Source organism: Rhipicephalus microplus, chromosome 10, assembly GCF_043290135.1.
Source record: "Rhipicephalus microplus isolate Deutch F79 chromosome 10, USDA_Rmic, whole genome shotgun sequence".
NCBI classification, from domain to species: Eukaryota; Metazoa; Arthropoda; class Arachnida; order Ixodida; family Ixodidae; genus Rhipicephalus; species Rhipicephalus microplus.
In genome coordinates, this window is record NC_134709.1 from 30,520,762 (window position 1) to 30,545,433 (window position 24,672).

The window sequence follows — 24,672 nt, forward strand, 5'->3', positions numbered from 1 at the left end:
AAAGGAAAATTTTGTCATTCTTGGCAGGGCTGTAAATAGGGGGTAGTTGAAGGGGGTTCTGACCCCCCCCCCCCCCCCCACACACCAAAAAAAAAAAAACTTTTCAGGTGATACTAAAGTACATTTACACACCTTCACCTCGAGCACCAGTTTCCAGATGTAGCCGTTCTACATATAAACACCCCCTGAAAAAAACTTACCAAGGGCAGCCCCGATTGTTGGCATGTCACAGTGACATTGTTCCAGCTTGCAAAAACAAATAGGTGACAGCTCATATGACTTCACTTTCTTTTTTCTGTTCCCGTGTGCTCCAATTACATACAACAATTACGTATTTGCTTTTTCCTTTTCTTGCCCTCTTTATTTTTCTCCTCAGGATGGACAACCACTTTGGCACGGAGATCACAAACTCAACAACTTGTGACACGGCGCCTCTGTCCCTTCCCAAAGGCGTTTTTAGTCCTGGACCAAACCTTACTGATGGTTGGTGGTCATTAACAACCTCTTATTTTGTTGACATTTTGCTTTTACGATGTGAAAACATTCTTCTCAGGGGTACATAGATAATGCCGCAGCATGAAACGGAGCAGCTAATTGTAATTCGGGCAGTGAATGCTACAGTAGTTCCAAGTTTTAAAAGTGGGCCACATTATATGCCTTGATTCTAAATCAGGCATTCCTTATCATACTGGTTTTCCTCATGTTTTGTGATCTCAATTGATCAACAATTGTAGATGTTTTCGGTACCTGGTGTTGTGTAAGGAACTGTGTTGTAGTATTGACTCTGGATTAGCAGATGCTTGCTTCTTTATTATAAGAAATGGAGGATATCATATTTTCATTACACGATTGGCAGGTAAAATGAGTGAACATTCACTTGAAGCAGTCGGGAATAATTTTTGACATCTGCACTCGCTCTTTTGCTCATCAATCTCTCTCACATTCGCTCACTTCTGTTATTACGCCTGCTCACTCTCTCCGGCCGTCGCTCACATTGATACCCTCTCGCATCTATCTGAACTCACATTCACTCTCAACTGGGAAATGGGGGTACTGTAGAGTGAGCACATCGCAACACTTAGTCATCACTACATCGTTTCACTGTCTCCAGTGTTCCGCAAGAACTTGGAGTTGCATCCGTCGATCAAGTGGCAGTACTTTGTGTCGACCGCCGGCATCCACACGGAGTACCCCGCCTACAGCACAGTCAGAAAGTGGTCGTGCCGGCATGTTGACGACCTTCGTCATAGGTGAGCCTGTGTTGGTACAAGTAGTGAGTTTACGTGTAATTCTGAGTGGCTGGTTCGGGCGTTTTGTTATCCCTTAATGACACGCATTATGATCAATTGTCTCCAATTGTTTGAAATTAAGTAATTTGATGCCATGGTTCTAGAGATCCAGTACAAATTGAGTGAAAGTGTTAGAGCAAGTCATATTGTATTTTAGAGCCATTACTTGCCGTTACAAAGTAATTAATTATATGATTATTGTGCACTCAGTCATTCTACATTTATTCGTAAAACCAATTGATTGACCTACACAAGTTACATGTTGTCTGATGGCAATAAGCATTTCTAAAAAGGTTAAAAAAAAGAAAATCTTGAAATTCTTGTCGAAACGCCTCATGTTTTAGCGTCTTATTAAACACGGCGGTGTCATCACTAAAGCAGTCACATATAGAAAAATATTTCACCCAGAAGTGGTATGAAGAAACTTTATATAAAGCGAATGTTTGTTTTACCATAACCTCAGTGTGCTCGCTCTCTTCTTCGCCAGCAGTCAGCAGAAATGGCAAAAGTCAGTCAAGTTCCCAAATAAGGTTACTGTGTTTCAAAGGGTTATGTCTGGGAGTTAATATTGCTCAGCATTTGCGAGACAGTTATTAACAGTAGTCATATCTATGCACTAGTTTATGTATAAGGTATAGAGAGATATTCACTAGGAGTGTACATTAAAGTGAAACACTATATCGGGTTAACCACATTCTTTTTTTTTTTTCATTTTTACACATGCACATATATTGAAGAATGCCTTTAATATTTCATAATTGCTCAAACAGTTAACCGCTCATAAATTGTCTTATCAAGAGCCATTAGGCTTAAATATGGCCAGAACTTATGACCACTTGTTCCATCCAATGTTGGTGCAAGTTAGAAATGAACCCATAGTGTGTAATGCTGAGGTAGTGGGCTTGAAACCCGATTAGTGGAAAGCTTTCATTTGTCCACATTCATTTCTCTTTTCCCCATACTTGCTGAGTTAACTACAGATAGTGTTACGAATGCTTCCCATTGTTTTGTAATCTATTGGCTTCTTAGGTTGTAATTAATAAGGAAACAGGCCCCTCAATTGATTTGCCTTATTTCGTGGCGTTATCGTGCGATTGGAAATACAGAAGCAAGTTGGGCCACGAAGCTCAGATTTTACAGACTGTTTCACAGCGCGTGGGACAGAGAGGGAATTATGTTGTTTCACAGTACAATTTGCTCTGGTAGTAAATCACGGTCACGACCTCATTTTTGTCATATCAGGGACATCTACCTGGCCACAGTGCAACCACACACGAAACACGTGGTCATTGTGATCGACCACGGCAACTCGCTGAGCCCCAAGCAGCTCGTCACAGCCAAGGCAGTCGCCAAGTACGTCCTGTCAACGCTGTCCCACCATGACAGGGTAAGCTCTTCTTGTATTGATGAACTCACCAAATATATGAAAATAAACAGCATGTAACAGCTCAAGCATATGACAGAGGCAGAGGCTAGAATCTCTAAACTGCTGTAGACTAGTAATTTATCCCTAGACCCATCTCTATTAAAGGGGCCCTGCAACACTTTTTGAGCATGGTCAGAAAACGCTGCCGATCAGTAGTAGAGGCTCCCGAGAACACCCAAGCCAAATGTTATAGTGCAACACGCGGCCTGGAATTCATAATAATTTATCGAAGTCAGCTAAAAATTGCTTTCTCTTCTCTCGACAATTGACGGAAGACGCTCAAAAATCGCACATAGATTACCCATCTATCAGCCATTGGCTGACTTGCGTATTGAAAGTTGCGTATTCGAAAAAAAAAAGAGAAAAAAAGTGTTCAAGGTCAGGAGACGCACGTGGCGTTTTTTGTTTGCCCCTCCCATCTCTTCATGCTCAGCTTCCAGCGCTTTCATCAGGACTAGAAAAAAGAGAATGCGATCGCAACGTGTGACAAATCCTTGCAACTCCGCTCGTACTGCACGGATTCTTGAAATTTTTTCGGCGTTGAACTTGTGAAGCAGTACGCATTTCTAGGAAATTAGTTTCATGGTTACTCTAAAAAGTGTTTCAGGGCCCCTTTCATGTTAATGCATGTCACACTGTATGAGTTGATGCATGTTAGCATCTTAACATTATTAAATGTCCTGTCAGTAGTCTGTCCGGTAGTTTTATTGTTTGCTCAAGTTTCTACTTCAGTTGTTGGAACCTGAACCAGTAACACAATTGTGGTTCATCTGCGCATGTCTCTTAAGGAGGTAGTTGACCTTATTACTCAATGCAATACATCCGGTTTTGTGCATCTTACCTTTCAGGTTGGTCTCATTGGGTTGTCGGGGGAGCCGAGGTTTCCCCAGAGCGACAAGTGCCTGTCCAAGGAGATGGCCTTTGCCACCTTTGAGACCAAGTACCACTTTGGCCGTTTCATCGATGCCCTCCAGAAGGCACCCAGTACGTGTCTTTTGTGACCCTGTGAAACTAAGAAGTGCGGCAGTTTGGGCTAGTTGGTATGACATGATGATAGTTATAGCCTGAGAACAGAATGTCGACAAAGGGTCTCCTTCATGTCCCTTTGTCGTGGATCTGTTCTCGCGTTATAACTATCATCTTGTGAAACTAAATTACATGTTGCATTTCTTCTTGATACATGGACTGCATTTTTAGTATACATTGATTGTTGATCCTTAGGTTGTATTTCACATCTCTTGCTGCTAATTTTTCCTTGCTTTGCCTTGTTTGTTCTATGTGAAAGCTATAATTAACACAGGAAGCATTTGTCAAGGATACCGAGAATTATTTTTTTAATTAACATGTGGGCAAGTTCTCGCTGTGGTAAATGCTCGTGTCGGAAGCTTTGTATGTGTTACAGCATTCAAAAGACTTATGTATCAATACTGTTGTACTCTGTTGTGTCATTTGTGTTTGTTCTTGCATCACCGTCTTGCTGTGTGGGGCCACATATAGTTTCTTAACAGAGACATGAAAGCTTGTTAAGAAACTCGCACCAGATGTGGCAAAAGGTGGCGGGGTGTTGGCTCTTATTGGCCTTTGATTCTATTGGTTAACATTTGTGAATTCGTGATACAGCAGCATTTTGGGTCATGCACATATTGAATATTAAACAGTGCAGTGTTAATTTCATTATTAAGGAAGTACCTGTAAGGTTTTCTAAAATAAGTCTTGACACTGTTCATAATAACACTTGAGCATTAATGCATTATAAACCCAAACCAACTCGCATATTTGTCCGTTATCTTGTCACAGTTATCTGTGGTTTTATACAAGTTAAGAAGTCAGTGGAGGCCCCACCCATGCGACCGAAGGGCAACCGTCGAACACTTCTACCTGCTACTCAACACATAGTCCTACTCACGAGTAGGCAACGAAGTCACTGGCACCCCGGCTGATGACGTCGGTTGAAACTGCATGCCATTGGTGCTGTTTCACCTTTATTCATTTTTCCCGAGAAATCGCTGTAGACTGCCAAGTCCAACTATAGACATTCTTTTTTGGTGCGGCCATTTTTTTCTTATTTTCGTTAGGCTTCATTAAGTTTTTCTCTGCGATTACTCACTTTCAGATTCCACCAACCACCGGGTCGGGTTTAGCAAGGCATTTGAAATGATCCAGAAGAGCCTCCGGCCCTCCAAAAACACTTCGAAGCAAGGTTGGTGTGCCTCCTTGCTTTTATCATAGAGGTGATTGTACTAACGTATGAGGTGCATATGCATCTTGCGTGCGGAGCTGTCGGAAAGTCTACAGAAGAGCGGGGCATTTGGCTGCAAAAGCAACAATATGAATCAGTAATATGCGTAATCATATCAGCCAGAACCAGGGCAATGTGTGCGTGTGCATTACACTTTCTGTTGATGACATCAGCACATACTGTATTTACACGACTGTAGGTCAACCTATTTGGTTGACTACAGGTCAACCAAATAGCCGCAATGATTGACTGTAGGTCAACCATTGGGGCAGTCGTCATAGTAACAAGTGAGAATGCACACAGCTTCTGCTTCTCGCGAATGTCCTGCTACACAATGTTAGCTTGGATACCTGTTCACTTTTCAGCCGAGGCGCTGATTGTCTACGTAAGCCGGGGCCTGTTGTCGTCTATCGCGGATGCTCGTCCAGTCTTGGAGACGATTGCGAGTGGACACCGAAACAGCGGTCATCGCGTCGTCATCAACACTTACGCAGTCATTGATGGTGAGCATCTTCTCGCCCCGTAGATGTCATGATCGGCTTTACGTTTTGCTTAGTGTGCTTGCACATAAGTAGCTTATGTTTATACATACTACCAGTGACAATGTTACGTGTGCTGTGTGGGGTATAGGCCAGGCATAGGACGAGTTGCAGTAAATTTAAAACCCTCTTTAAGAGACGAAACACCCCGCCATGGTGGTCTAGTGGCTAAGGCACTCGGCTGCTGACCCGCAGGTCGCGGGTTCGAATCCCGGCTGTGGCGGCTGCATTTCCGATGGAGGCAGAAATGTTGTAGGCCCGTGTACTCAGATTTGGGTGCACGTTAAAGAACCCCAGGAGGTCAAAATCTCCGGAGCCCTCCACTAGGGCGTCTCTCATAATCATATGGTGGTTTAGGGACGTTAAACCCCACAAATCAATGAATTAAGAGACGAAACAGTTACTCCGTGAACTTAAACACTCGTGACTTGTGCATTGTGTATCAACTTTCCTGATCTCTTGGAAATTCTTCTCATAGATGGCAAGCCCATTATGTACGAGACATCATTTCTTAAGGACATTGCTGAACTCAACTTTGTCAAGTACAACGTGCCTGGCATTCCCTCACCAGAGCTGAGGGTGAGTGCGCCATTCTGGCGAGCTAAGTTTTTTGACACTTCAGCCAACACTGCATGCCAATATTTGCTCTCCATATTGATATTGTTCAAAATGCTTCTACAGCTAGGACTAACATAGTCCGTAAGTATTTCACATTCTCCTTTCTTCAGTGCGTTCTCCACGCTTGAGGTGCTGTGGCCTTAAAATTTAGTACATGCAATGTTTGTTCAGGATAGTGGCTGCACGTTTCCTTTTCTTTGATGGAGGTAGGATAATTGTGATTTAATGACACGCTGTTTTGCAGGTCTTTAATGAAGCATTAGTTCATGAACCTTGGAAGCATAAAAGCATGCACATTAGCGCTAAAGTACACCCTTGCTGAACAGAACCTGAATGGACCAGGAGGAGGAGGGAAAGGAGAGGCAGGGATGCTAATCCTTGCCTTTCAGGAATTTCAGGTTACCAGCAATTTAGATTACTTAGGCATGAACAGGGGTGCAAAATTCAAGTACAAAGAGCCATTCGTATTGGATTCAAGTAGCAATTCCGTTAAAAGAGATTTCTAATTACTGAGAGGCTGCTGTGCTTTAATTTTTCTTAACGTGTCTGTAGTTTTCATACTCGTCGTGTACTTAACTACAGATAGCCTTACAGTTGCACCTTTTGGGCATGCAATTGTAAGCCGTTTCTGTACCGAGCAACTCCCTGCTGTCTGTTTTTTTTAATCCCTCGGATCTGTTCTTTTACTAGCATAGCACATTTCTTTCGTGATCATTCGTGTACTGCAGTCTATTCAATATATTGGTTGCTTTGGTATAAAGTGCAGTTTAGTAAAGCGTGCAACTACAGAAAGTCAAGCTATTTGGTACGGATCCATGTTCAAAGAAGTTAGCGGTTATACAGACACAAGTGATGGGATCAGAACTCCACAAAGTGATGTTTGTGATCTTTTCTCTCGCGTCTTCGTCTGCATTCCAGCTTCGTTTAGTAGCATGAATTACTATGGCTGTCAAATCACACTTCTGTGCTTTACTGCTTTCAGGGAGCCATGGTGACCATCAACTCAACCGAGAATCTTAGCTTCACAATAGGCCAGTTCTACTCTGCCCTGAGCTTTCACCGACACCCTGCATCTGTTCACTTCTCTCTGCCTTGGTTCGATAACGTTAGCAAGGGTGAGTTCGTGTGCCTGCTTTGTTCATGTGTGTTGTCTGGCTTGGAAAGTTGCCACGTCAGCCAGCTATACTTCCAGTAAAAAGTTGAGGTTCCTTTTAATGTGAGCATAGCGCACGAGACGGCATGGCGGCCGTCTTCGTGCAATGTTCCTTTGTCTGTGTGTCAATTGATACTTTTCTTTTAGACGAACAGTGCAGAGGTCGGGAAATTACCACTATATCAAGGTTCGCAAAGAAATTGCAAGAAAAAACACAATTTTTTTTTTTTTCAATTTTCCTTCACCGCAAGTTGAAACTGTACTAGACTGGTTATCTATATCGGAAAATGTTCGTGTCATTGTGATGAACATGAGTGGTCATGACATTTAATATTGTGCATGTGTGTTACGATGTGCAGGCATTATGGTATTGTGTAAATTTCAGCTTAGATGAAAAAATTGTCATTAGCTTCCACATAAGCTTACACTGCGAGCATTAGCAATTGTAGTAATCTGTTATATGACAAAGTTCTTTAGTGTCATTGGCTCCCTTCGCCAATAGCTCATTTCGTAATCGCACTGTTCATCAAGCTAGCAAATCATCTGCACAATGAACAGTTCATTGCAGTTCTTGAGTGACCTCATTTTCTGAAGTGTCTCCAGATGTGGTGAAACTTACTCAAGCTGTAGCTTGACACTAATCGATTTTCGCTGCGGTACTATTTTGTCGTGTCATTCGCAGCCGATGAAGGCTTGTGAAAGGTGTTGTTTGATGCTGTCCCCTCTTACTGACTGTTTGTCATATGTTACATTACAGACCTGGTGATAAGCATCAGTAAGGCAGTGGTCCACCACGGGGTACTCTTGGGCGTTGCTGGCGTCGACATCTCGGTGTCAGATGTGGCTGAAGACATCGTCTACTTCTCTAAATCTGAGGATGTTTACAGCTTCCTCGTTGAAAAATCGGGTCAGTGCAGACCTTCTTGTACTTTCAACGTGCCTGATTTTATGTTGCATACTTTTGACAAGATTTGGACAGAGTTCAACTGCATATATTTGGTAGAGGCATTTCTCTTGAGTAGGACATTAAGGATAATGGAAGAGAATATGAATGGCTTGTTTAACGGTTCTGATCTTCTCTCCCCCTTTTTTTTTCTTACAATGTTCTCGCAATGTAAACTGTACATATGTACCTGTAGAGGCCAGTCATGAAAAGCTTGCAGTGCAGAGTTAAGGTGAGGTACCAGTCGGCAACAGGCACAGTACTGTGAGGAAGGTTTGCAATCTGAGAATGCAGTCACAAGAAGCAGAGGCTTGACAGTAATGAAAAAAAAAAAACATTACAAACATCTTCGTTTGTGCGGTATTTGTGCTTCCTATGCCCCACCATTTTGAAACCGTGAGTCCTGGTTAGCTCGCTCGGTTTTCTGTGGTTCTGAGCGTGGTAGGTGTCTGTTTCAAGCGTGAGCCGGTGAAATGTCCACGCGTTGACTGTTCTCTATTGCACATACAGTCAAACTCCACTACAATGAACACCGCTTCAACGAAATTTCCGCTACCATGAAAAATTCGCGATTTCCGGTCAGCCGTCCATAGGAGTCAATGCATAAATACTGTCGCCACAACGAACTTTTTCTTCGATCGTCCCACTTCAACAAAATTTTACGATGTAATTTCAGGCTCAGGTACTTATTGCTATGCAGTAAACCCAATCTTTCAACATTTCAATGCATTTTCAGAGCTCGAAAATCCGTTAGCAAAGTCTAAAAGACGCCGCTATACCGCCGCTGTCCAACAAGCGCGGGTGCCGCCATTGCTCGACAACGATAGCAATGAGACTGCCTTGCTTTTGTTTTGCCACTGGCTTGCTTTTGAGCCGCAGACAATCCGAAGCTGAAGCTCAGTCGTTTTTCATGGTTTCCTTCTCGCAGCTGCTGGATGCAACTGCGGCACGATGCCTTTTCCGTTTCCAATGCTTATCATTATGGTCGTCCTTGGCCAGTGTGGTAACTAATCAGAGCGGCTGTTCGTCCGCTTTGTCAACAAAATCAGCTTGCCGCGAGTGATGAATGATAAGAATGACATAAAGTAATACAAAAGTCGCCGCTCCACGATACCCTGCCTCCATCTCGGCATTGTCGGATGCTTTTGACAGTGGACAGCTGCTGGTGTTAACATGTTAATGCCACTGTTTGGTTCGTTCACGAAAGCGCTTTTTGGCGTTGTTTCAGCGGGCGTTTCACCATGGCCTCGCTATGCATGGGTGAGAATCGCGTCGTGACGCTGCTTGGAAAGGAATGGGAAGCAGCAGAGAATTTTCAAATTTCGAGAATAAACGTACCTTTGTTTTGCTAGCTCAGATCAGCTGTATTTCTTTTTATTTCACTACAGCGAAATTTTCGCTTCAACGAAATTTTTTCCATGCCCCGTCAGTTTCATTGTAGCGGGGTTCGACTGTATTTCAATGTGGTTACGCATTTGTCATTGCGTCATCTCTGGTTCCCTTCCTTGCTTCAGGCGTGGCCATCGTGCACCCAGCGTTGTCAAAGCCATCGTCCGTGTCGGAGCAGCCAATGCACACGGACATCCTACATTTGGAAAATAGGCCCGGGTTTCACGCCGTGCGGCAAGACCTTCTAAAGTGAGTAGTTAGCCACTTGTGTGGTTTGAAACTGTGTTGCTCAAGACATTTTAGTCTCCCAAATCGATAGAGCCATAACACAACTAGGAGCCTGTGGAGGGAGTAAGCCCACTGCCGCAGGCAATGAATTTTGTTGGGATGGAGGAAAAGTGACTCACACGCACTGCCACGAAAACGAATTTGTTGTTCTGTTTTGTTCAAAATAACACTTTTTGTTCGATATAACACTTAGCCAAAGCAGAACATGCATTTCTCTAAGAGGAAGGGCTAAAGATTCATAGAGGTGCAGCTGTAGCAAATGATGTCCTCTACAGTATTGCTCGACTGTGTCGCCTAATTCAGATTTGGCAAAAGTGGAGCTCGAAGAGATGACAAATTCGTGAACCCGTTGTGTGGCTGCAGATGAGGTTTCGACAAGCGGTCTTGTTTTCAATGCTGCAACTAAGACATCTGCAGCCTTGAAGAAGCTAAGACCTCATTTCGAAACGTTTGCGCCAGTGGCACCCCATGTTTACAAATTTGTTGTCTCTATTGTGTCATGTAATTCTCAAGTGAGACTTACCACACTGTCTCCTGTGACACTATAACGAAACAACGCTTTTTCTTCCACCCACGCCCTTTTTTTTCCTCCCCCAGTGCTTCCAGTGGTGAGAACAAGCTCACGCTTGCATCTGTGGTGGAGTCACCTGACCGTGCATCAAACCTGGTCGAAGCAGAGCCAGCTGAAGAACAGCTATCGGAAGTCATCTACCGGTGGACGAGAGTGAGTCTTTGCACGCCCGGCCCTACTTAGTATGTCTACGTCTGTAGTGCAGATTTTTAAAGGGTGAAGTTTTCCACATAACTCAAACCCAAGAATTCTACCACAGAAATTTAATTCCATAGCCATTACCATAAGCGTTGCACATTGATCACACTCGCATGATGATCGCACGCCTGAATTCTCTTTACACATCATTGTGTGGTTCTGCAGGCGTGCTTTGCTTTGAACATGCCTGGCCTTGTTTCACTGGTTTTGCAGGTGGCTGGTACGCCCTACGTTGTTGCCATTGTGAGCTTGAAGCCAAGCCAGCAACAGCCGGTGCTGAGGGGAACGACAGCGGGCGACGCGCTGGGCGAATTTTACTACCACAGGCTCGACCTTGTGTCTCCTCCTCAACTCTGCCGGCACATGAAGCAGCTCTCGACACTTGGTGAGTGCTCCATATTTTCTTGCGGTGATATGGATGCCACAGTAAAATTTCTGCCATCGCCTTCATGTTCCGTATAAACTGTATATCGATATCATCGTCCCGCATTTCATTTGTTCTTTGTGCAAATGGAGGCGTGCGGGCGCTTACGAGGAATGTGACTCAAGCAGAGCTGAAACAAGCAGGTCATCTCCAAGCACAGAAGGCACATAAAGGGGTGCTACAGCAGAAAATATGTGCTTGAATTAACTTGGAGGGTTGAAAGAGCAGTTGGAGACCATGCACATTAAACTAATGCAGGAACACCAAACAGTACAAGTACAGGAATTTGTGGAGATTAGTGTACAAGTAGGAAAAGACTGCACTCATGCTGGCTGGTCTTGACCCCCCCCCCCCCTCCCTCCTTTTTTTGTTCTTATGATGTCCACAAGTACTCACACAAACGATTGTTAGAAACTCACTCTGCAACCCATCAAAAGTTTTTTTTTTTTTTGTTTTGTTTTTTCTTGTCTGCCAAGTGCTCATGTCATCGAACCTATGCTAGTTTACTGCAGCATTGTATTTAAGTTGTAAAGATAGAAACATCTCCTTTTGTACAGCAACCTCTGCCTCGTAGATTTCTGTAAAAGTGCATTTGATCAGCAGCATTCGACTGCATTGTTATGAGGTTACGAGTTGCATGTGCCTCGCACGGGTCTGACTTGTGCTCCTTTTGCGTGCAGCTGGCAGTACGCTGTTCCTGTCTGCGGCTTGCTTCCTCTCGCCTTTCGAGTACCTGTCCCAGGAAGAGACCAAGTCCCGAGTGCAGGGCTACATGGCTTACCTGATAGACACCACCATGCTGATTGCAAACCCAGGACTCAAGGCAAGGCATCACTCGTCAGCGCACCCGACTGTTTGGTGCATTCGTTCGTTGATGCAAAGGAATTACTTCGTAGTTATCTCAAGCGTCTAGGTGACAGTGTTATCTATGCTGGCCGTTCTTTCTTCGCATTTTAATAATGACTGAGGCGACTGTTGAGGCATTACCCCACACCTCCGCCAAATTTTCACGAGGAATCACCAATACGCGGGAGACAATAGTGAGGGTATTTAAAATGCTTACAAGTAGCCGTGTCACCGAAAGGCTGCCAGCATCTCGCGCAGCGAGTCAGCTGCTTCTTCGTCGATTCGTCTGCGATGGCGGGCTCCTGCCCACTGCTTCGTAACAATATATAACAAAGTGACATCTTACAGGAAAATAAGTTCGTTATATCCTAAAAATTCATTTTAACGGTTTATTTCTAACACTATAGCTATTGCAAGACTATTCTTCATTTATTTTGTTATAACCGATACTTTGTTATATCGAGGTGGTAATACTAATAGCTATTGCAAAGCTATTATTTATTTACTTCGTTATAACCAATGTTTCGTTATGACCGGGTTTGTCATACCGAGGTGGGAGTGTATTCTGTGTCAGTCTTAAGCAATGATTTACTCACAGTGAGTCCTTTAGCTACTTAAAAATACTGCTCTGTGGTGTGTAATCTCGTTTTTTTTTGCCAGTGCAGTATGCTACATGGTGGCAGACAAAAGTCTGTTAACGCTTAAACATCCACTGCATCTTTCCTTCAGTAATGCTCTACGTAACAGAGTCGAAGTTATTAATGCAGGTAGTTATAAGAAGCCAACAGCTTGCCATTTCTCACCCACTTATTTGGTCGTCAGGGCTATCATAGAATTCAAAGGGCATGCATATGATGAGCAATTCCGTCCTTATGCCGAATAGCCTCAGCGCTGCTGGGGGTGTCATGCTGGAATGATATATCTGATTGCTGGCCCAGAGTACTTTCGTATTTTTCCTACGTTCCGTGAGCTACCTGAGAACTCTCTCTTTATTGATGCAGCCGGACGTGCGAGACGAAGTGTTGGCGATAGCCCGTATCACCTCCGAGTGGAAGAGAACCTTCGAGAGCAGCGAGTTCACGAAGCATGTGGTGCGAAGGTGAGTTTCAGAGCCCCGTAAACTTCTGCACAGCTTTTCAGCGAATAGTTACTAATTTTGAAAGCTTTGGGGGAAAACATTTGCAGCATATATTTTTATGATGGGAAGCAGTTTTTGCATATTCGAACGTCAGACTTGTTCTCTCTCCTGAACTTAAAAGCACTCTTGCAATACTTTTTTTGGAGCTTACAAATAATCACTGCGTTATCTCGTTGACAACTGTTAAAACGGCCGACATGTGTGCGAAATCCTACTTTCACCCAGCTGCCATATCATACCAGTGGTTTAGCCAGTCGGTGGCACACTGCTACCCTCCCCCCCTTTCCCGAAATGCTTTTCTGCCATGTCATACGGAGTGAAAAATGACCATTTCTTAAAAGGCGGCCTACCCCTTCAAAAATTAATTTCTGCCTACACGTCTGTATCACACTACTGCTTATGTGCAGATGCCAGTGGTGAAAATGTTGCAATAAAATGTAACTTTTTTTTTATTAATATTCCGTGCTGCTTAATCTCTTGTGGTCGGCTGTATGTCGCCTGTACCCTTGCGTAATCTTGCAGCTGTTGAGCAGTTCACATGAAGTTTGAAGGCTTTTTGCATTTGCATATTGAGATTTGTGTAAAACATAAAACTACTCTCACCAAGAGAAATGAGACATCCCTGATTAGCAAAACCAAGCAAAATGCACACTATGAGTAGTGGCAGCCATACGATGCGTGACTGCAGCTCGACTAGCCGATCTAAGGTGAAAAATTATGTATTTGCGATTGCTTTGGTCTGGTCTTCCTCACAGGTACGCAGCCACCTCGTGTGGTGCGATGGTGGCCTACCCTGGCACGGTCTTGGAGCGCAGCTACGACCCGACCGAACGGGACTGGTACACTCGTGCACTGGAGCACCCCGGCAAGGTTGTGCTCACAGCCCCTTACCTGGACATGGGAGGTGCGGGTTACATAGTCACCTTGAGCCACACCATCTACCAGGCAAAGTAAGTGTCTTGTTGCCATGGTTGTAGGCTTGCTGCTTAGTTGCACGAGCATTCGAATGTGCGCGTACGCAAAAACCTCATTATAACAAAGCTGCATCTTACACGAGTGTAAGTTTGTTATATCCAAAAATTCGTTATAGAGGTTTACTCCTAACACTCTATGTATTGCTTGACTATATTTCATTTACTTCATTAGAGCCGTTGTTTTGTTAAATTCAGATTTATTATGCAGTCAATCCCGAATATATCCAACTCGAAGGGGATCGCGAAATAGTTTGATATATCCGAGTCTGACATACCCAGGATCAACTGTAGCACACTTGTACAGCAAACAGTCACAGTATAACCTCGTTACAATGGATCTGCTTACGGCAGACATCCGGATATTACGTACCAATTGGCAGTGCTGTGATGACATCTCTATTTTTTCTGTTGATTGAGCTTTGTTTAGTACGAATTTGGTACGACTGATATTCGTATATAATTGACCAAAATATGAGGCCAGCAAGGCCAACTTTTCTACCACAGATATTCTACATTTTATAACTTCCGACTTCAAACATCGCATGAAATAATTCGGTACAGGAATAGCGGCGTGGATATGGCCGTACCGGTATAAAAACGAAAGCCACCGATGTCCGGTCTGTTAATGATTAGTTATGCCCAGCTACGGCGCTAAAAAATTGGCGCGCAGCGTGGTTGGTTTTGTGTGTTGGGGCGCCGACGCACGAAATTGCTGACCGCTGCCACCACTGTTTCGGGCATTCGGTGCATGGAGAGCTTGGCCAGGGTAAGCTACCGGCGCGCGAAGTGCCTATTCGTAGCTCTAAGGGGCCAGCAGCTGATGCGATATGTTGCTTGCAATGAAGCACATTACGGCTTTTTTGCTTTAACATATCCGCTAGCGCGACTTGGCTGTGATGTGCATGGTGGCGGTGCCCAGTGTTTCAAAGTAGGACATCCTCGATCTTGAGTACAAAAATTTGTTTCGTGGCGGTCTTCGTTTTTGTCACAAGATCCGAAGTGCTGATAAGCAGACGTGCGTGTGCGTTGGTCTCGACGAGTGCGGGGCACGATGGTAATCTGATGCCTGAATTTCCACTTGCTGCTACCTTAACTAAGGTGTAATTGTATCCTGAATTATCGTTTACCTGTGAACACAGAACGAGTTAAAGAACGAGACTAAGTAGCGCGATTTGTGACAGCCGCAACATCGCAGTGCACAAGAAGCAACGACGCTATCCCGGAGGCGTGTCCCGGAAAGTGCATCGGAATAGCGAAGGCGGAACGTGCATCGGAATACCAACATGGCAGAAGCAGCTGAGCAGAGGCCTCTAAATGATTTTCAAACATCTGCTTTTTGATTACAAGCTACTTTTACGACGAGCCCAAAACGGTGGTGGGCGAAAATGCCGTTGCTAAGCTATAAAATTTTTTTTAAATGCTGCTTTATTTTGTTTTGTTTTTTTGCGACTTCCACAATGATTTCCACCACCTCGGCAGGCGCAAAGAACTTTTTACAGCACTTCTACGTAGTTTTCAGTGAAGATATCTTGAAATCAGGTGGAAAAATTACTACTGGAACTGAAGATGTTATTTTAAAAAAGATCTATCTTTTTATGCTTCATTGAGAATAATTTCGTTTGACTCGTTCTCTCCGGTTATAACAGACCCATTCAGTGTTTCCATAAAGGTCTGTTGTAACAGTACTTAGATTTTACTTGCTCCTTTTACAACAGACCAAAATCCTCTCCACTATGGAGGTCTGTTGTAATGAGGTTGTACTCTATCAAGGTTTCAGTGTACTGAGCTAGAACGCTCCTTTGTTTTGGGTTTGTCTTTTTCTTTAATTTTTTACGGAGGTTGCTTTCAGTTTGGGTTGATGTTCCTTCAATGTTTAACCAACTATCCTTTCATGTCAGTGAACGTTTGTTCATTGCAATTTTTGCTCGTGAGTTTTAATTCACTAGAGGCATGTCTTTGTTGTTTCAGTTGAATCATTTGATGGACGTGCGTGACGCAGCTTCACTCATTGTAACCAAACTTTGTTGCGCAGACCAGACGCACTGCACAGCACTTCGGACGCTGTTGTTGCTGTCATTGGAATGGACTTGACGCTTGGCTACTTCTACAAGTTACTGACGGTGAACATGGATGTCTGTGAAATGGACAAAATAGCGTGAGTATTAAGTCATTGTTTCCCCTCGCATACAGGTTTGAAGAGCGACAATGAAGCATGAGAAGCATCCGTTTGTTGTAACATTTTCTAATAGCCTACATTTTGCTTGAATGCTTCATATGCACTCTGCTTAGATAGATCGCTTGATTGATACCTTCAAGCTGTCCTGCTGAAAAATATCTTGTCAATTGCAAATGCTAGTGAAGCGTGGCTGCCGTGACACCTCTTCCCTTCCTTAATGTTAATATTAGAGCTTTCATGTTATCCACCACGATTCCAAAGGTCGTGTGTCTATGCGATCCGTGGCTGTCGCTTTTCAATGCAAGCGAAACGTTAATGGCTGACATTTCCCAAGCGCTTCACTACGCCATGCTTCATAGTCATATTGTCATTTTGGCAACTTGAAATCCCAGATATTATTGTTAGAGCTTTCATGTTTGCTTGCAAGCTACATGTTCTGAACAAATCTATTGCTTCAAACTCCGTGTGTGAAGTGTGAATTAGTGAAGACCTGCATCGGTCACTCATACACTTTCAGAGTGCTGCTCAGATTCCTAGCCCACATGTCCAAGCCTGACATCTTTTTCGCAGATCCCTTGTTTCGTAAACTTCACAGCTCAAAAGTTTATCGCAATGCACGACCTTTTTTCTTGCTGTCGTTAAGTGGGCCATAAGAAGCCATTTCTCATCGTAGCGTGCCTTTTCTCTTTGTCTTATGTTTGTTAGCTTCATTGTTGCATCTATATCGCGAAACTGTGGAATTCATCCATGCCGCGTGTTTGTAGGTGCTTCATCCTCGATGACCGCGGTTACCTGATTGCTCACCCGAGCCTCATGGAACCGACTCTGAGAGCCACGGGCTTGGAGCAGCAGCACATCACCCGCAAGGTGAATTGCAACATTCTTGCCTACTAGACCTGCTCAGGTATACTCTGCATCCTCTTCCTCACCATCTTCGTGTGCTGATCGAGCAGCTACATCGGCATGTTCGTTGCCCAATATGCCGCAGTGACTTGGAAGCCACTGAAACATGATTTCGTGTCCTTCGTCGAAGAGGTGGTAAAGCAGCTCTCTTCCGGCATTAGTTGTTCATGAGGTCCCCGGCGTGAGGCGAATACCAAACACTGTAGTGCTGCCTTGGAGTCTGTGAACATGCTCCATTTCTTGACTTCTTGGTATTTAATGATGTTAACTGCGCTACGTAGAGGAGCAAGTTCCACAGCTGTCGGTGACATCTGGTGGGATAACCGAATCTTCATCGTTGTCGCTGTTGCAGGAAAGATCACAGACCCTGCAGACCCATCCACTTTAGTTGAAGTGTCAGTATATAGATGGCTATGCTCACTATACTTCTCATACAACAAGAGAAGAGAAAGCTGGTTTAGTGCTGGAGACGAGAGCCGGGCTTTTGACCTTATACCTGGAACCGCGAGTTCAACATGTGGATAAGTCATACACCATGGGGGAGTTGCAATTCTGGACGGAGTTGTATATCCTGTGGGTATGCGTGTGCGATATGACAAGACTGTCTCCCAAAATGAGGCACGAGGTCGGTCTTCTGACAGTGAGGGTAGATGATGTGTAGGGGCGCGAGTAAGATGCTGCAGTGAAAATCCGAAACATCGCTAATGTAGAAATAAAATCCTTGTAGAATGCTGAATGCTTACGGCACACGCGACTGCATAGGCTGGACACGTCTCGTCAACTTCGGCCTCCGCCCGCTTTTTCTCTACTTGAGAAAACGGTGCTTTGCCGACTGTGGCTTGGTGTCGCCTTCACCAAACTTTGCGCCTTCCGAATCGGCATGGAAGACAGTGCTGCGATCATTGCGGCAGCAATGAAACGATAGAGCACGTTCTTTGTCACTGCCCTCATCACAGGGTGCAAAGACGGCAGTTAGCTGCTGCATTAGCTCGCCTGGATGACAGACGTTATCAAACAATCAGTGCTTGAAAGGCAACATGATCTGTCTTCCCACAGAAAATCGGTGAAGGCCTTGTTGAAGTTTTTGCGTGGTAGGGGCCTATTGTACAGGCTATAGCACCCAGGCTCACAACTTTTTTTTTCTTTCTAGCATGTCTGTTTCGCTTTTCGCTTTCTTTTCCATCTTTCTTGCCCATTCTTCCTTCCCTTAGTGCAGGGTAGCAAACCGGATGCTCCAAATTTTGGTTAACCTCCCTGCCTTTCTCTCATTTTATTCTCTCTCTCATCCTCAATTCTGGTTGCTTTATGCTCAATGTGGTTATCTCATTTTCACACTTTTCAGGAACCCCTCGTTGTCAGCGACATCACCAATCACAAAGGTTTCGTGAAGAAGAAAGAGTGCAACAACTATGGAGACTGGACGGTGCAGCGCTTTTACAAAGTGAGCCTTTTTGCTAAGTGAAGCGTGTCTCGTTTCTTTCATTTTGAAGTGAAAAAAGGAAAGCACTACCAAAGCGCACCGCATCTTCAGTCAGTTTTTTTTCAATTGGCATGTCTTAATCAGCGTATAGACTTGTCGACTTATCAAGACGCTCCATCTTAAATTGCGGCTTGTTTTTCAACCACTGTGCATATTATTGGCAGTCTCGTGTCACAAACGAATAAGCGACAGTTTCGTTCTTTCTTGAATTTTCCTCCTGCTTGCGAGCTTCTGTGAAATTGATTTGCGATATCCCTCTTCAAGTGTTGCAAGACCTAGCAGCGTCGAATTAGGTGAAGCAGGCTAAAAACTATTCTGTGTGCCTTGTCTTGTTTTCAGCTCAACACCAGTCTCGAGGGCATTCTCTCCAACTCTGTGCACGGGGAACATTGCGCCAAGTACCAGGTGAGGCCCCGGATTTGCAACGTTCCTTGCAAGTCATGTGCTCTTCAGATAGTGTAGTGATTTGTTTATGCTGCAAATGTTCCGCTTGAACAACATCCAAGACCTTCTAAAACCTCTGACAAAACTGATTGTGAATTTCACTCGAGTCGGACAAACACCGTCAGTTTGAAATGACGTGTGAGGAGGGAAGAACTGCTTGCTCGTCAGTTGCTGATGTAAAGTGGCACATTGAATTTTCACTCAAAGATGGCAGTGCCATCAGTGAAGTTGTCTTGAGCCGTACTGCTTTTTAGTCTGAAGTTGAAAACGGACAAGAGGGATGAATTCAGTCAGGTTTCTTTTTTTCTAAGCACTTTGAAACAGAGTTGGCAAAATAGATTAGAAAGCACAAACGTGGGCACCATAACTGATGTAAAGTGTAAAGTACCTCTTTCCACTCAATAATTAACGACGTGTTTATTCATGATATTGCTTTCATCTCTTCCAGATCACTGCCATCCCCGGCACCAACGCTTTCTTGGGCATCGTCAACCACACGTGCGACACGGTCAGGGCTTTCTGCCCTTGCAGCATGGTTAGTAGCAGCACTTGCCTGGTTTCTGTAACTTTTGTCAAAAAGAAAACTGAGGCTAAGGAAAGATGTACATGAATTGTCTGTCGTACATGTTGCTTTATGGCCATGTTTGGTTGCCCTTTGATGCATGCTCTGGTCTCTCGATATCAGGTTGACAGGCTGTGCCTCAACTGCCATCGCATGGAGCAGCGCGACTGCGAGTGCCCGTGCGAGTGTCCGCTGCAGATGAACCTCTGCACTGGCGACCTGGCACACAACGAAGACAGGTAGCTGCACCTTCCTTACACTGTGGTAATCCCACGTTCTTCCCAGACAGTGGCTCTGTCATTTTTTGCTAATTTTGTACGATTGTTTCTGCGTCAAAATGCATTCACAGTTTTCATTAAGTTGATAAGTAAACGAAGAGCCTTATGAATGTATAGGCATGTTTGTTCTTTCACAAACTTTGACAATAGAAAGCCTCAAGAAGAAATAAAGCTTTGTGATACCTGATTTGTCCTATTCAAATGCAAAGGGATCGTCTGTAGTTGCTCTTACTGTGAAAAGTTTCACCCGCAGAAGTACTGGAGGACGATAGCGATAGTTATAGCGCGAGAACAATACGACGACACAGAGACAAGAAGGACACGAAAGACACGTGTCTTTCGTGTCCTTCTTGTCTCTGCATCGTCGTATTGTTCTCGCGCTATAACTATCGTCATGCCATACCAACTAGCCCAAGCTGCCACACTACTGGAGGACACTTCAAGGCAACCCCTGCTTAACTACTTCTGTCTAAAATGTATTGTTTTCCTGGCTATGTTTAAGAAAATCATGAAGAATTTTCAATAAGCTTCATAACTTACCTAGAATGTATGAAGGAAAGCATTGTCAATTTTAGGTCCCATTTTTTCATTTTTATTGTTAGACACAATATTGATGAAAACTGACAATAATGCTAGATTGTATGAAGTTGTTGAGATACATTTGCAGTGCTTCAACGTGGCGATCAATTTTAAGGTACGGCCGTGCTAGCGGCAGTAAAAACACGCATCAGTGCCTTCCCACGATAACCACATTGGCAAGGGCCTTGCCACTAAGCAGCATTATATAAGATATCAAGCGCTCTCGAAATGCAGGAGCAACACCTAGAGCAAACATTGTTTAACTTGTTTTCTGTTTGTCATCCACATTTTTGTTGCACTGCGGAATAACCTGGCGCCGAGCGACGGCAGCCTAGTCAACATAGCTTCCCGACGTCACACTCATCGCTTCTGATTGGTCGTTCGTCTCGTGGCATTCGTCATTTGCCACAGAATTCATTCTCGGACCTGTTTTGCATGGGACACAGGGAAAATCTTGATTTTCATTGTCATTTTTGACGCACATTGCATGACGCATGCGTCTGTGCCGCCAGCATGGCCATACCTCTCTTGCTCTGTTTTTTTCTCCTTGTCAAGTATTGCCTTTGTATTCCAGGAGCAGTAACTGCCCACGCTTTGCGAGGCCTCCGCAGCTGCCCAAGTTGGAGAGCTACCACTTTGACTCGCTGCAGCAGTGCTTCAACAGCGAGTGCAGCTCAAGGACAAGTGAAAAGTGAGCCCCCCTACGTTGTTGCCATAGTTCAAAAACAGCTCTTATCTGAAACAAAACTCGTGAGAATTCTTTCCAAACTGTGTCATTTTGTTCTCTTCACTGAAGTGATGTGTGAGTGACTTCTTTCTGTTCACTTGCTGCTCTATTGTGCAGGCACTGCTCAGTTTGCTAGAGTAACATAGACTGTCCCACCTAAGACATGCGGGTGCCGCCATCGTGCGCTGTTTAGCGGTTGTTTTTGTACATTGTGACATGTATTAACAAGGCCATGAAGCATTGTACGCACCAACCCGAGTTTTCGTTCGTATGCGTCTAGCGTATCCCTGTTCGTTTAGTCAAAGACGCAAAACACAAATGAGCCCGATATGGTGGCACTGATACCCATCCGTGAAATTCCTTATGAGAGGTACCGTTTTCTAACGTAATTGTCTGCCCTAGTCTTTGTGGCTTGTCCTTGCAGGCACCTCTTTTTACGTTTTATGCAAATTAGTTGCAAACACTACTGCTGTCTCTCTAGTGGCTGACGATGCTACCATTGCATTTACCGGTATATGTGTTAACTTATGAGCCACTTTATCGTCACCTTATCATACATATTAGATACGTATCTTTTAACGAAGCACAATGAAAAATGCTGTGCAGCGGTCATCAAGAACGGTGCCTGTTGAGACGCTGTTTGTAACTCATCAGGCCGCCCGCATTGCTCACACCATAAATATGCAGCATGTGAATTTGATTTTCCACCTATGCCAGTGTGAGTTTCATGGCTATGGTTGGAGTGCGAATTTTGGGGCTTGCAGCAACGTTCACAAAGCTGGTATGTTAGCGGTGTCAGTCAGCCTCTATCATAAGGTGGCTGCAGATGGAAGTCATTCCTCTTCACTTGTAACTTCTTATATACTCCATTTCACTCATGAGGTGCAGCGCATGGAAGCTAGCTGGACTTCTTGCAGTACGTGCATTTTCACCGAGAAATTTCTTAATGACGTTGCTACCTGCAACGTGATCTTTTCTTTTTTTTTTTCCATACTGATTAATAACTGGTGATGCTTTGTGCCATAAAAACAAACAGAACCCGTTATGTATACGGTTGTCGAAATAGGTTGTTTGGATTGCATAGCGTCTCTTTGTTATTATATTGTGGCCCCCGTGATTAGTTCTAGTGCAGTCAAACCTCTTTATGAGAGACACTGATATAAAAGACAATTTGGTGTAAGAGGCACCAGTGCACCAACGTTGAAATGGGTGTTGTTAAAAAAATGCAACGGCGGTAACCTGTTTATAAGACACACCTCATATAAAATACAATTGCTTCCAGGCTTATGTCTCTTCTAAAGGGGTTCATCTATGAAGCACTGCAGGAGTGGAATTTTGGAGGTCACGTTCACAGCGATAAAATCAAAGGGCAAGACATGTAGACTTACACGTTTTGCTGACCAAGCTTCTCACATAACTTCCACAGCATTGCACCTCATGTGTAAAACAGAGTTTATATAGTAGTTCATAATGATAGCGTACAAAGAAATAAGATGGCACCGATTGACGGTCTGGGTTCCCGTCTTGCAGGGACTGTTCGGGCGTTCTGGGCTGCGAGTGGTGCTCTGTCGACATGGACGGTGAGACGGCACTGAAGACGCCCTTCTGTCACGAGCAGCCCAAGTGCTTTGGTGGGGTTCTAGGAGCGAGGACCCCTTATGCAGATGAGATAATCGGTAAGTGCTGGGAACGGACAACCCGCCATTTCCCCAGTTTTATGACTTCGAGGGAAGTTGTGATTGCTACAGAGATCCTGCGAAGGGGTACTTAAGTCAGCTTAATTGTGCATTTGTATTTAGTATCGCTGCTCTCATCATTAGCGAGCACGCCCAAATGTGGAAGCATCCAAAATAGAGACACTCATGTCTTTAAGATTCTACTGTACATGGCCACGGGATGTGGCATGAATGCGCCTAAGAAATGTAGCCTTGATCATAAAGTCATTTTCGCTAGTGCTGAAGAGGGTAATCCGAACAGGACGCTAAGCCGAATTTTCTTCCTGATTGCAGCGGCAACATTTTAATGAAGCTGGAATCGTTCTCGCACTTCGATTTTGGGTGCAGTACCTTTGTCTCATAGTTTCAGAGTTGCTGTGCAGCGCATTAAACCACACGAACCAGTTGTTCAAACTAAATTTGTGTATGGAAATGTGCAAGCAGCGTGTCTATCTTGTCAATACCAGCAGAAGTAAATGCACCGAAACTTTTTACAATGAGAAAGCATCGGGATTATAAGTTTGTTCATTGTAGCCAATATTCTCGTTGTAACAGAAATAGAAACAACCAATCGTTAAGATTGCTGGCCCGAATACAAAAATGCGTTATGATATGCTTGAACCCGTTATAAATGAGGTAATCCTTACCTGTATGCTTGTGACATTTCAAACTAAATTTACTGGCACAAGGTAAGCTGAAACTGTAAAATAACAAAGTTTGTTGGACAAAACAGGCTTGCATTCAGGTTCACGTGAAGAAGGATGTGGTGCAAATGATTAAAAAAAGAATGTGGTTGGAGATTGTTTTGCAATATTTATTTAGCTTTTTGATCCGCCCTGCAAGTATTGAGCCTCACGTGGTGAAATATTTCTTCGTTACAATCTATTAGCATGCGCACAAGGGGAACAGGGAACGTGGGAGAGGGGGTGGCACATTGACCTGATCGGGAAGGGAGCGATTACGAAGACCCCCCCCCCCCCCCCAAACAAAAGGGGGGACCCTGCGAATGCTTATGCTTACATCCTGTATTGCTGTCACTTTTACACTCTTGATTTTCTTATAAAAATAATAAATGTCACTGAAGCTTGTCCAACTGAAGCTGGTATTAGCCCGCTGTAACCACTGATTTGATGTATCAGTCTTCGCCGTAGTCAAGTTAAGGGGGGACGTGGCAAGTAAAACTAATTTTTTTATTAATGTACTGTTTGTGATGAAATTTGGTGTGTGTATGTGGATGATTGTGAGGATTCCAAATATGAAAACCGTTTTCAAATACCTCTTGTACTTTTTGAGTTACAAGCATAATTATACTAATTAATGCTCTTCACACTTAAAGAGATAATTATTGCTAAATGAAATTATTTTTTCATATTATTATGTTCCCAAAGCATCAACTTGTGCAAAGAAGCTATTAGTTGATTTTTCTAGTTCTTGTAACCATAAATAAAATTTCCAAAACATGAATGTTGTTTTGCGCACACATCGCAGTAATTATAAAATGTGTTCTAAAAATTTTAAATGATGAGTAAGAAGAGAGATAAAGCTTTATTGCACTGCTAAAGGCCTCCTGAGCCTAGTGCAAAAAACGGAACGACTCTATCAGTCTTTGTTAGAAAATGACGGATGTTCTAGCGAAGGCACATAGGCGAAAATCAAGAGTTGAGAAAACTGACTTTGAAAGTTCACTCTTGTTTGGAAGTTCACAACATGCCTAAAACACTCAGAATCCTCCTGGGCAGTAATCCTGAGATGCTGTGGCCTTGGCCTCTGTAG

At 43.9% G+C, this 24,672-nt stretch overlaps 1 protein-coding gene across 1 annotated transcript in view; it reads left to right on the forward strand.

Annotated features, from left to right (window-relative positions):
* The window catches only part of LOC119180616 (VWFA and cache domain-containing protein 1), a 73,564-nt gene that overhangs the window by 45,039 nt on the left and 3,853 nt on the right, over positions 1-24,672 (forward strand). Inside the window, exons 4-26 of the mRNA XM_037431727.2 lie at positions 377-483; positions 1,112-1,250; positions 2,532-2,676; positions 3,564-3,699; positions 4,829-4,915; positions 5,320-5,457; positions 5,972-6,072; positions 7,094-7,226; positions 8,022-8,171; positions 9,722-9,845; positions 10,482-10,608; positions 10,867-11,038; positions 11,758-11,900; positions 12,925-13,022; positions 13,817-14,011; positions 16,068-16,190; positions 16,976-17,078; positions 18,457-18,555; positions 18,934-18,999; positions 19,487-19,573; positions 19,724-19,839; positions 21,032-21,148; positions 22,715-22,860. Of these exons, the coding sequence (XP_037287624.2) occupies positions 377-483; positions 1,112-1,250; positions 2,532-2,676; positions 3,564-3,699; positions 4,829-4,915; positions 5,320-5,457; positions 5,972-6,072; positions 7,094-7,226; positions 8,022-8,171; positions 9,722-9,845; positions 10,482-10,608; positions 10,867-11,038; positions 11,758-11,900; positions 12,925-13,022; positions 13,817-14,011; positions 16,068-16,190; positions 16,976-17,078; positions 18,457-18,555; positions 18,934-18,999; positions 19,487-19,573; positions 19,724-19,839; positions 21,032-21,148; positions 22,715-22,860 (2,852 nt within the window). The remainder of the gene's footprint in view (positions 1-376; positions 484-1,111; positions 1,251-2,531; positions 2,677-3,563; positions 3,700-4,828; positions 4,916-5,319; positions 5,458-5,971; positions 6,073-7,093; positions 7,227-8,021; positions 8,172-9,721; positions 9,846-10,481; positions 10,609-10,866; positions 11,039-11,757; positions 11,901-12,924; positions 13,023-13,816; positions 14,012-16,067; positions 16,191-16,975; positions 17,079-18,456; positions 18,556-18,933; positions 19,000-19,486; positions 19,574-19,723; positions 19,840-21,031; positions 21,149-22,714; positions 22,861-24,672) is intronic.